The 13,186-nt window shown below is 33.2% G+C and overlaps 1 protein-coding gene across 4 annotated transcripts in view; it reads left to right on the forward strand.

The window, feature by feature from the left end:
• LOC143255836 (calcium-activated potassium channel slowpoke-like) overlaps positions 1-13,186 on the forward strand; it is a 143,033-nt gene that overhangs the window by 39,571 nt on the left and 90,276 nt on the right. For all 4 annotated transcript variants that reach the window (XM_076512140.1, XM_076512141.1, XM_076512143.1 and 1 more), the window contains exon 2: positions 9,269-9,330. In XM_076512140.1, the coding sequence (XP_076368255.1) occupies positions 9,269-9,330 (62 nt within the window). The remainder of the gene's footprint in view (positions 1-9,268; positions 9,331-13,186) is intronic.

The following is a 13,186-nucleotide window of genomic DNA, read 5'->3' on the forward strand; positions in this document are numbered from 1 at the left end:
ATCCGCAAGCGATTGCGGCCCTATGTTCCTTGATGGAATCTAATGGTGATAACTAACTATATAAAATTATGTTATTTTATTATCACTAAAGAAATATGTCAACGTTGTGCAAATCCGTTACGGTAGATTATTTTGAATATTCTTGTGAGAAATTTCATCAGTCCTATCAAATTTGGTGGAGATCTTCAAAATTAAATAGCTAAAGCAACAATAAATTTAAAATAACTTTTGGAGTTTCTCTATTTTAATAATTATATATGTCAGGATATAAGAAATTGTGATATTTTATTTATTTAGTTGTTGTTAAGTACAAAGCTACACAACCACCAGTATCAAAATCCGGTTTTGGCGTTATATATCTCTAAATCTAACATTCAGTCTTTGGAGACTGTGAGAAAAGTATCATAGTCTAACGTATTTTAAATAAACTGTCATTACCTATATAATATTCATGAAATAAAAACTGGTACAGAACCAGAAAACAACGGTCAGAGCCTTCTAGCCAAAACCTTAAATTATGAGCAGCTACCAATACAAGGAATTGCAATCACTGTTTTCTAAAGCGTGAATTAGAGGTCTCCACCCAGCCTAAACTTTCTTTTATCGCAAAATTCATGTGATTAATTTTCATCTTAGTTATCAAACCTTTCTCCTTTCTGATGAGACTATTGCATGTTATCACATGGTTAGATGTCTTTACTGATATTGTACATATTAACCAGGATCTTAAATTGAAACGTGATAAACGTGACTTCTGCTCAGTTCAACTGAATGAATACGCCCCCTGGAGATAAATATATCTTACAAATGCAAGTTTGCAGCCCAGTCATAACTCATAGAAAAGACAGCCGTGTTAACTGTGCTCTTGAGGTTATACAAAGCCAATTTGTTTCACTTCTGGGACGAATAAAGATAGGTTTTGTGTCAGATTTGTAAGATATTGGCTATGCAGGATGGCTCATAGTTTGTATTATAAATGTTTATATTCGGATACATGAAATTAACCATACATTTTTTAAATTTCCGTAGCTATTAATTCTACATTTTAAAAATAAAAAACAAATATTTTCCACTTACTATACAAAACATGTGTTTTCCTTTGAATAATCACCTTAGAAATACATCAAACATTTTTGTTTTTCAAAACAACGATATCAACGAAAACCCATAAAACAAATAATTTTACAAATAACGGTACAATAATTTTACAAATAACGGTACAATATTAATAATAATGCATTAAAAACATTCGAAGAATATACTAAAGCTTTTATAACATTTTTTTTTTTGGTTTTGTATCAAAATGTCATCACTTTTGACTAGTGACATGTTTGTTTATTTATTTTTTTATAGCAAAACCACATCGGGCCATCTGCTGAGTCCAAAGAGGGGAATCGAACCTCTTGATTTTAACGTTGTAAATCTAAAGACTTACTGCTATCCCAGCGTGGGACTGTTTCATTTCTCTTTACAGACGAGACTATAAAAAAGGCATATCCATGTTAATATGTAATTATTTAAACAAACACCTACCATTATGATGATGCATGCCTACAGCACTTCAAATATGCTAAAGCAGTTTTCCAACCAGTGAAATGCGAACTGACACTTGTGGCACTTAATAAATTTAAAAGGTCGGTTATCTAAGGCACCCCCCCCCAATGACACAGTGGTATGTTTGCGGAATTCCACCGCTTTATAATGTTTTTTCTGTTTTATGTACCCTAGGAACACTAAATCTTACCTTATTTGATTGTTGTTAAGCGCAACTCTACACAATGGACTGTTTGTACTCTGCCAACGTGAGTATCGAATCAGAAATTCTAGAGTTGCAGGTTCACAAACATTATGCTTGGTCACTGGGAAGCACGTTTTGCCTCTTTCAGTTTATAATTTAGGTGGAGTTGTTACAACGTGGTGGTATATCAAGGCGTTAGATTACATGATGTTGTTGGTGGTGGGTTTTTTTTGTAGTATTTCGCTAACTTCGTGGCTTATCAAACTTTTACTCAAAGATTGATTTACACATTTGTGATATCGTTAGGAGCGGAAAGAAAATACATCTTGTTTTCATACATTTCTGGAGTTGAGAAAACTGTGACAGTCAAGCAATTCATTCTGGTTACCGAACCAACATGAATTTATCCCCATTAGTCTACTTTTTGAAGAAAAGTGTGAAAGAAAATTATATAATTCATAAACCTAACACGAAATGAAGAAATCACAGTTTCTTTACTGTTATGACTTATTCCCTAAATATTTGAAGGAACAACCGAATTTAAACCCTAAATTTGCATTTTGTATTCCAATAAAAGTTATTTTGGATTACTTAGCATTAATATAAATATATATATATTAGTGAAATTAAATAAATTAGATCTAAATGAAGTTAAATCAATAAATAAAATCATGTGGAAAAACTGCGTAAAATCAGCAAATCACAACCTCTAATTAATAATATTATAATCATAAAATATTCAAGCCATAAACCAAAACATGATTTTTTTTAAATACGCTGCACATTTTTTTTTAAAAAATGGATCCTATGGTACAAGCTACAACGTGGGATTATAAAATGTATCCTAGGTTTTCGAGATGACTGAGAAAATAGGCCCCACATTGCGGTGGGGATACACTGTTTATCAGTCTCAACCTCCAATTCGCTAGTCTTACATAAGAAAATTATAAATGAGGAGAACGAGATGTGGGTGCTCAAGTCCACAACGTCCCACATTTATGTCACCCTTCACTGCCTGCAGACAGTTGTGGGAAAGTGACTGCTCTCCCAAGTTAGAATAAGATAAACATAAAAAAAAAAAAGAAAAAATGAGAAAAACGTAAATAAATGATAGTACCTTATTTTTATTTCTCTTTTTATTCCTCCTTTTATGTTTATCTTTTTCTTACTCTAACTTGAGAGAGCAGTCACCTTCCCACAACTGTCTGCAAGCAGTAAAGGGTGATACAGATGTGAGATGTTGTGGGCTTGAGCACCCACATCTCGCTCTCCTAATTTACAATCTTCTTATGTGAGACTAGCGAATTGGAGGTCAAGACTGATAGATGGTGTATCCCCACCGCAATGTGGGTCCTACTTTTGCAGTCACCTAGAAAAGCTAGGATCACTTTATAATTCCACGTTGTAGCTTGTACCCTACGATCTCTTTTTCTAAAAAAAAATGCAGGGTATTTTTTTAAAAAATCATGTTAGTGTGTTTTGGTTTATAGCTTGAATATTTTGTGGTTATAACATATATGTAGATATTATTATTAATTATTTGAAATTAAGCACAATTCTACGCAATGGGCTATTTGTCTCTGCCCACCATGAGTATCGAAACCTGGTTCCTAAGGGATCGAGTCCAAGGATATACCATTGTGACAGTGGGGGCATGAGCTTCTTTGATGAAAATGAGTATTGAATAATTAGGTTAGGCTTAAGAAAATAACTTTGAGCTCCCAATTTCTGTACTGAACATGAAACTTTAGTTACATGTATGAAATATTAGATATTAATAATTAATATTAAATTTCGATTAAAACAATTTCCGTACGTAGGTCAAAACTACAAATCAATCCAGTTAAGCTAGTTACATACACTGCTATTACGTTATTACCTATTAAGATTAGAGTGCACTATTTCATCAGTTAGATATTTTCGCTGTTAGTGCTAATTTTACTCAGTAATACCTTACGATGTGCGACCAACTTAGTTAAGTCTATCCATTTAAGACTAAACTAACGATACGAAATAATTACTGTAATCAGAATATAACAGTAAAAAATAAATACAATAAAATTAGCTATAATAATGATTCCAATAAGTACTTTTAATCAAAGTAGCACTAGCGAAAGAATAGTCTACCTTACTTAAGGAATAATTGACATTACTTGTTTGCTTCTTCTGCTGTCACTACTGTCTTATTCGTTGAAGAACATTACTTTAATGTGTGTGTGAGTGTGCGTGTGTTTTCATTTAGCAACGCCACCTCGGGCTATCTGCTGAGTCCACCGAGGGGAATCTAAACTCACTTGTCCAAGGCATCAATCTTGAAATCAAAGGCGCTAATTTTATTATAGCTGTCACTACTTTAGTAAGATCAACTCCAAGTTTAAAAGGTGGCGTGACACCATTAAGAGACCCGGCATGGCCAAGCGTGTTAAGGCGTGCAACTCGTAATCTGAGGGTCGTGGGTTCGCATCCCGTCGCGCCAAACATGCTCGCCCTTTCAGCCGTGGGGGCGTTATAATATTATGGTCGATCCCACTATTCGTTGGTAAAAGAGTAGCTTAAGAGTTGGCGAAGGGCGGTGATGACTAGCTGCCTTCCCTCTAGTCTTACACTGCTAAATTAGGGACGGCTAGCACAGATAGCCCTCGAGTAGCTTTGTGCGAAATTCAAAAAACAAACAAAAGACAAACAGACACGATTAAGCAGTTTTAAAGCGTCAGCCATTAAAATTGATTTAGACACTTTATTCTTGTTGACTTTCAAATAAAGTTATACAATAAGGTTAAAGTTGTTAGCTTGTTTGTTTATTTCAAATTTCGCGCAAAACTACACGATGGCTATCTTCGCTAGACGTCCCTAATTTAGTAGTGTAAGGCTAGAGGAAAATAAGCTGGTCATCACCACCCACCTCCAACTCTTGGAATACTCTTTTATCAACGAATAGTGGGATTGATAGTAAAGTTAGAACATCCCCACGGCTGAAAGGGCAAGCTGTTAGCAATAAATTTTTAACATTATTTTCAAACAGTTTTTGTTTTAAATTGAAAGTTTGTTTGTTTGTTTGTTGTTGAGCGCAAAACTACACAAAAGACTATGTGTGCTGTGCTGGTTTTAGCATTTTAAGTCTTCTGACTTATCACTATGCCATTGGTGTTGAGGGGCTTAATTTAAAGAAAAATTATTGGCAAAATATATCTAGAAAGTAATTGTTTATGTTTTTTAAATAAAATTCAGTGTTGATATACAAAACAGATCTTTTTGTAAAATGAATTCCAGAGTTTTTAAAACCACAAACGCGGCACTGACACTTCAGTGGTCTTAACATTAATGAAGATACACTATATTATGTTGTCTGAGAGTGAATAGAAAAATACAACAACTGAATTTTATTAATGTGCTCTTACTAGCTGTTATAATTATATTGAATTTTACTGCTCATTGCTTGTCTTCTCCACTCGCTATCTAAAGATATTATAGTTTCTCGCTAACATTTGTATTCAGAAAAGGAGTTAGTATAATTTTATCATCAGGTTCGTTTGACTGTTTCAATTTCCATAACAGTAAAAAAATATAGAACTTAATACACCAAGTGTGAAAAATACTTCTATATTAATATTGAAGGCTGAAATTAAATATATTAATTTCTCATCTGTATTAAGATACACATTAAAACAAAACATTATTACATTAGAATAACAATTCAATATATTTTACGACGCAATTATATTAAAAGGTTTCAACTGAAAATGCAGTACTGCCCGAATGCACCACCGATTTTATGAATAATAAACTGGCTTGTTCCTCCTGAAGCGACTGTTCATTGACACTCTCATTAGTACATAGTTAGCATGTAGGAAGTATATACTTCAAAAGAATGGTTACCAACAATTCAATATTGCATTCGAGAAAGAATTATAATAACAAAACCTGAAATAATTTGTCCACATTTCCACTTGCTAATATTTTACACATTTTTTGTTCCGTCACATTGCTATTGTATGTTTCCGAAATTTTTACGAATGTTGAGTACTAATAGTGTAATCGTTTGATAAGAAACTAATTAATGCAGAAGTTGAATACGTCGTATCAAAACGATTCTAGAGCCTCACTTTGTCGTTATAGTACATATTGCTGCGCCAGAAGATGTCCCTTTTTGACCGCCGCTCATAGTCCTCTAGCGTATTTTCCATTGCAAAAGACTCTGGTTGGGTGTTTGGCCAATACGCAATAGGCCAATAATATATCCAGTGTGTACAAAGAAGACAGATTCCCGTCACAATTGTCAAGAGTCTTATTGCACAAAAACAAACAGGGTTGTATCCGGCAACTTTACTGGCATATTTTCTAAGGAATAACATGAATACTTGTTTCATTGTGTTGCTTTTCCAAGCAGAGATTTGTTTTCATAATATTCTGCGATACGTTTTGCCACTACTTTTGTGTCAGTGGATTCTCATCTGTTGCAAGACACCACACTTTGCATATCAAGACTGGAATAAAGTTTGTTGCAGGGCTTTTTATAGAAAGTTCTGGGTTCCAAAGTGATCCATAACTGTTTTTTTTAATGCCATTAAGTTATAAGGAGACTCAGATCTTGTAAACTTTAATTATTTGACACGTACAATATTTATGATCTAAGTGTGAGGATATTAGACATCGGAAAGTGTTGCTACCTACTCAAAAGTGATCAATGTTTGATGGCTTCACACTACCAGCGTTATGCAGAAAAATATTAAAATGTGATTTAGCTACATATCATTCCTCCATGACTTTATATTATTTGTGGTTGTCACCTGACTTGTTGATTTGCATATTAAAAAAATTTTAATATAACGTTCCCAGCCTTCTGTAATCCCAGACCACAATCTTCTTACGAATAACAGACACAAACAGAGCTTTCTTGCAAATACCTTGTGTATGTTAAAGTATTTAAGAAAACAAATTCAACGATTATATGTTAAAAAATGAAGGACTAATAAGTATAGAAATATTTTATTTCTTTGTATTTTAGCGTTGTAAATCCGTAGACCTACTGTATCAGCGGATGACCTTGAATAAGAACACTTAATTTTACCTAATATAATGATTATAATCCTCTGAAATATATTGTCAGCATAAAATATGCTGACGTCTGTTGCCATAAAGTACAGCTGGCCAAATTCTTGCGTCAATAAAGTTTTTTTTTTTTTCAAATAGCAAGCACGTCAGGAAAAAGACACGTTTCTTAAGAGACCCTGGAGCTAAGGCACCTTTCGATTTCAAGCATCCCTTTCCACGGAACCTCATCCGATCTATAAGAACTAATTACACAGAAAGATGGAGTCTTATTATTCGGGGAGGGAATCGATATAGCTTCTGCCCAGTTACTCGGAAAATAACATAGTATAGAGATATTAATCGATAGCTTACTGTAAGAACGCGAAAACAAACGGTCTAACAAGAAATATCAGAACTAGTAACTGCTTTTCAAACATCTTTAAAGATAATGTAATGTACCTTGAGGACAAAATGTATATTTTTTATGTTCACTTCCAACTTTTTTCAGTTAATTTTTACTGTTTCATTTAAGACAAATATTTTATAGGAAGGCCACTTTGGGATATATGTTATGTCTACTACGGGTATCAAATCCTGGATTTTAATTTTATAAATCTCTAAAATTACCGATGTTCCAACGGGGAAAATACATTAAAATAAACAAATCACCAGCTGTTTTAAACTCACTAGACTCTACAAAGGTTGTTTAGTGATTGTTTGTAACATTTTGTGTTGCCAATAATTCACTTTTTCACAATTTCTGAATAACTTGCATGTTGCGTTAATTAATGTAATTCATCATCCACTAATTAAAATGTCATATTCGTATTAATCCAGGTTTGAGAATAATAGGAAGTACCTCAAACTGTAAATACTGAAAAAAATTTGAAAGCAATTTAGCTATTCTCTTGTGTGCATACATTTGAATTTCTTTAAATACTTTTGAACATACCAAGTGGAATTTAAATCTGATACAGTACATTGTTTCACCTTTCCAATATATATATATGTAGTAACTGCACCATCTTTATCGTAGAGAATTGCTCAAGAGAAAGATATTTGCTTAGTCTCTCTTTTGTCAAGAGCGTTACCTAGAAATGTTTATGAAAACTATATTTTTCTGACAGCATGTTTTCACTAAAGGTAGGTTTATTTGTTTTTAGAATTTGGCGCAAAGCTACACGAGGGCTATCTGCGCCCCTAATTTAGCAGTGTGAGACTAGAAGGAAGGCAGCTAGTCATTATCACCCACCACCAACTCTAAGGTTACCAACAAATAGAGGAATTGACCGGAGCTTTATAATGTCTCCCGCGCTGAAAGAACGAGCATTTTTGGTGCAACGGGAATTCGAATCCTCGACCCTCAGATTACGCTTTAACTATCTGGCCTTGCAGGGCTCTAAAGGTAGGAGGGACTACAAACTGAGAAATGAGCCTGCGTGGCCCCTATTACGCAAAATATTTTCAGCCCACAGACTTTACCATAATGAATATAAGTGATCAGTGGTAATAGGCTTAATACTTAACCATAATACAGAACTTTAAAAATAATAGAAAATTTCCATCGTCCTAAAATTTCTAGTATAAACGAAGAGACATTTATTATTCAGCAAAAACAAATTCATTTTCATGAAAAATTGAAAAAAATTCTAACCTCCGTATACGTGCCTCCAGGATACTATTAACATGTACAGTGTTAGCTCTATTATATCTTGGCAGAAGCAACACCCGAATCTATAATTTCTGCATTTGATTACATATTCATAATAACTCAACTAATGTATATATTAAAATGAATTTTCTTTACTGTTTGATAACGTTGCTTTCCCGAATCTATAATTTCTGCATTTACCAAAGTGATTAAATATTCATAATAACTCAACTAATATATATATTAAAATGAATTTTCTTTACTGTTTGATAACGTTGCTTTCCTTTTCTTAGAACCAACATTTAGCGTAAAACAATATTATGTTTAACAACACCGTTATATAAACCTATAGACTTAAGATCCTAAGTATAATATGTTTATATTTTTCGTTTTCGCTCAGGATCTGAGCAACTACATTAAAACATAAACCTAATCTTTTGTTTTCCAGTCACATAATTAAAAAGCCATTCACACCATAATTACAATAATTATATAAGAATATTATAACCTTCAGCACATCTAAGGTGGTGTGAGGTGCTTAACTATTTTCAGTTACTTTTGAATATCTATATAAATACCATTATTTCGCCGCTTCGCCAAATTTGACATGAAGGTTCATTTTTTTTATGAGCAATTTTGCGTTTTTTATAGTTACATATAAGGGAAGTAACTTTTCGTACCTTAAGATAACCTTTAATCAGTGAGCATTTATTTACATAACTTCCATCCAGGAACGGATACTCCAACTAGTTTATTAATGTTATCAAATTGTTTCATATACGTTTTACTTATAATTCATTTTGTACTCATGTTTTTTAACTAATTTTTTTTCTTTTGTCTTTCTCCAGGTGGTGCTGGTGTTTTGTCTCAGTATATCGTCTTTGGTTATCTATTTCATTGACGCTTCAAGGTGAGTTTTCTGATAAAAAATGTATTAGTTTTGATACATATAAATAATAAACATTAACTATCATTTCAGCTATGTAAGTACTCTAACATAAGAAAGTTGACCAACGAATCTATGACCATGATGCAAATATAAAAGACCTTAACACTAGTAAAATATCGCCTCCTATAGCTATTGTGTTCATCAGTACCTGGAACCAACATTCGATTCTAATATTGATTAAAACATTTGCGTGGTTGCAGAGTACAATCTCTCTACGCCACAGTGATCATTAAACGTGCGAGAATAAATAAAAGTAAGGGCACCTTAAGACAGACTAGATACCAATGATCGATTTATTTCGTGATGTACTCAAGTAAATATAATTACCTCTACGACCGGATCGTATTCAGCATTGTGTACTCAAGTAAATATAATTACTTCTAACACCAAATCACGGTTCACTATTGTCCACTTGAGTAAATATTGTCACTTCTTCGACGGATCACGGGACAGTACTTATGTGTGAGCTAATTGTGGAGTTCCTTAAACTAGGTGCCACGAAATATAGAGTTTAAATAGTTAGAATATAGATTCTCCTTGGATGATTAGGATACAAATTTACTCTACTGGAAAGAATTAGTGACAGTATACACACGCAGAGGAACTGAAATCGGTCAGTTTTGGTGATGAAATGTGGTTCAATACAAATTTGTTTGTGGTGACAAGAATCCCAGTTGGAGTAAAAATGCATTCTAAAGACCTGAATATGACTTAAAAAGGTCGAAACGTTGTTCTGTAATTTATTTTAATTATAGCTTTAATACCCATACCAGTCGTCTTTAAAATACAATACATATCTGTATATGTCATGCTTCTTATTTAATGTAATGTTTACACACGGTGGTTTGAGGCACAGGAAACAGGATATAACTGCTGGTTGTTTTACTTTTCATTGTTTATTCTGGAAGGAAGAGATTCTGCTAAATAATTTAACCAATCAATGGTGAGGGCGTTATAATATAACGATCAATCCCACTATTTGTTGGTAAAAGTGTAGCCCAAGAGCTGGCGGTGGGTGGTGATGACTAGCTGCCTTTCCTCCAGTCTTACACTGCTAAATTAGGGACGGCTAACGCAGATAGCCTTCCTGTCGCTTTGTGCTGAATTAAAAGACAAACAAACAATCAACCATTAAATCACAATATATATTCTAACGCGTTACCTCATAGCAGAAGAGCATACAACAGACCAGCATCTACTGGGTGAATTAATACAATCAATTAATTGGAATATTTTAATAATGTTAAAAGTTACGATAGATAACAAAAACAGATGTCAACTACAACACCAAAAGCTCTTTTGACCCTCCTCCTTTAGGCGCGAAATAAAGAATGAAGGTATACTTCTGAGAAGTGCTTGGTAACTTATAATAAGTATTGAGCACTTTTCACGATATTTATATACGTTTTCTGACACTTTAAGTTTCGCTCTATTATAAATAGACCCCACTGTATCGCCAGTACGGCTTTTTGTGATTACATCAATTATTAATTACGTATCTGAATTGGGCAGATTTATCTGTTTGCTTATCTACATTGATTAACAAAAAATTAATTGTCCATGTAGATTTTATTTGCACTTCAGCTTATCAGAAACTTGGTTTCCAAAAGCAACAACAAAAAGGCTTGGTATGTATAAGTATATATATATTTATATACGTTTTCTGACACTTTAAGTTTCGCTCTATTATAAATAGACCCCACTGTATCGCCAGTACGGCTTTTTGTGATTACATCAATTATTAATTACGTATCTACGTCTTACATTATATAAAAATAAAACTCAGCATTTCTATAAATATATCTGTCACACACTGTCAAAGATATTGGCATTACTATCATGGAGAAAATACAATAAGTATAAGAAATCATTTATTAATATCCATACAATGAAAACTTTGAGAATATGGGCTAAGTTAAAGCCACAGACGCTCTGCTCTTTTAAATGGAACTGTTACCAGTTTCCAATACACTTAATGAAGGAGAAGTAAAAGTCGGTCGTTTTTCTTTCTCATTTCTTTTTACCATAATCCTGTACTGATTCTGATTGTCGTTTGGTGCGCATGTCTGTTATTCTAACTCTTTTCTTAGTTGTTAAACTAGCAAGAACGAACTTTGCAGGCGGACTCGTGATGGTTCGTATACCCCATACCAAGATGGAATTATACGGCCTTGGAAGGTCACCCAGACAGGACTGGCGTCTAAGAATACGTTTTAAAGATTGCTGGACCCTGATCTGGCATCGTATTTTATGTTACCCCTTTCAGGAGAGCAAATTAGTGGGACCAACTTGGCACTTGAGCTCAGATTTCCAAGGGGTTTGTTTTAAGTTAAGGAGCTCCCTTGTGGTATCGACAGAATAATTGGTAATGATGGAGAAGCTTTGTCGACATACTGGGGCCTCTAAAAATCATGTGATGGCTTTTGAACCCTGCATCAGAAATCCGATATTTTACGTTAGTTACAATGCAGATATGCTCGCATTCATTTCTTGTAGAGTGTCAACGTATATTTTAAATATTTGTAATATAACATTAGAACACAGGTAGGAATGGATATACATATGCAGTAACGATCAATAATGTTTTTTAGAGGGAAGACTATGAAAAGTTTGGCATTGTCTAATTTTGTATTTGTCAAGAAATATTTTGCTGATTCAGAACCACAATATGTTTAGCATTTGAGATGTGAATAGATCCCAGAGCAATAAAACTAATCCTATATTGAGCGTTATATTTGCTGTCCTTTGTAGATTGGCATTCTTTTCATTTAGTGTGAATTACTGTATTAAATAATAATATATAAGTTTATGAACTTTAAGATTTGTAGATTTATTTCCAGTTAAAATGATTAAAATTCTTAACGAATTCTTCTTATCTACTATTTCTGCACAATTCTTTTAATAGTAGGTATTTGTTTTAATAATTACATATTAACATGGATATGCCCTTTTTATAGTACAGTCTGTAAAGAATAATGAAATAGTTCCACGCTGGAATAGCGGTAAGTCCTTGGATTTATAACGCTAAAATCAGGGGTTCGATTTCTCTTGGTGGATACAGCATATAACCCAATGTGTCTTTGCTAGAACAAAAACACAAACAAACATGATGAAATAAAATATGCTCATGTGAGTCAAACTTGGCAATTGGACGTTAAGAACTATAACTCCCTAGTCATTTTTGGTTAACAGTTTTTATTATTCAAATGTTTATGCTTTACTTTATTTACACTAGAAAATTGTATTTGTTCTCCTAAAATTTCTCACATAACATTATGTGCGATATGTGTATGTGCTTTTCTTATAACAAAGACACACCAGACTATCTGCTGCACCATGTATAAGTTAATACGTTTGAATCTAGTTTATGGAAGTGAAAACAAATCAATTTCTTATGATTAAAGCTTTTCCGATGAGACAAAACTTGGATAAAACTGTGAAAAGAGATTGACCTAAAAGCGAAAGCATGCTTTCTGGGTGATAACAAAACGTATATTAATCCGTAGATGGAATTTTTCCAATATTTTTACAAGTTCATTAGGTAGTATGGAATTGTTAAGCGCCGAATTTACAAAATTAAACTAGTTGTTGACCTTAAATCGCGCAATAAAACAATAGTTTTAATAAGGAAATTTAAAGAGTATTGTTTTACCACATCCAAGTCCTTCTGTGCCTTCGGTTAAACGAAGTATGAAATTTTATATTGTGAGAAGGATTTCCAGTTTGTATGAAAATCAATTTACCAATCTTTAAAAAGCCGAATTGGGCAGATTTATCTGTTTGCTTATCTACATTGATTAACAAAAAATTAATTGTC

This window comes from Tachypleus tridentatus, chromosome 7, assembly GCF_004210375.1.
Source record: "Tachypleus tridentatus isolate NWPU-2018 chromosome 7, ASM421037v1, whole genome shotgun sequence".
Taxonomy (NCBI): Eukaryota; Metazoa; Arthropoda; class Merostomata; order Xiphosura; family Limulidae; genus Tachypleus; species Tachypleus tridentatus.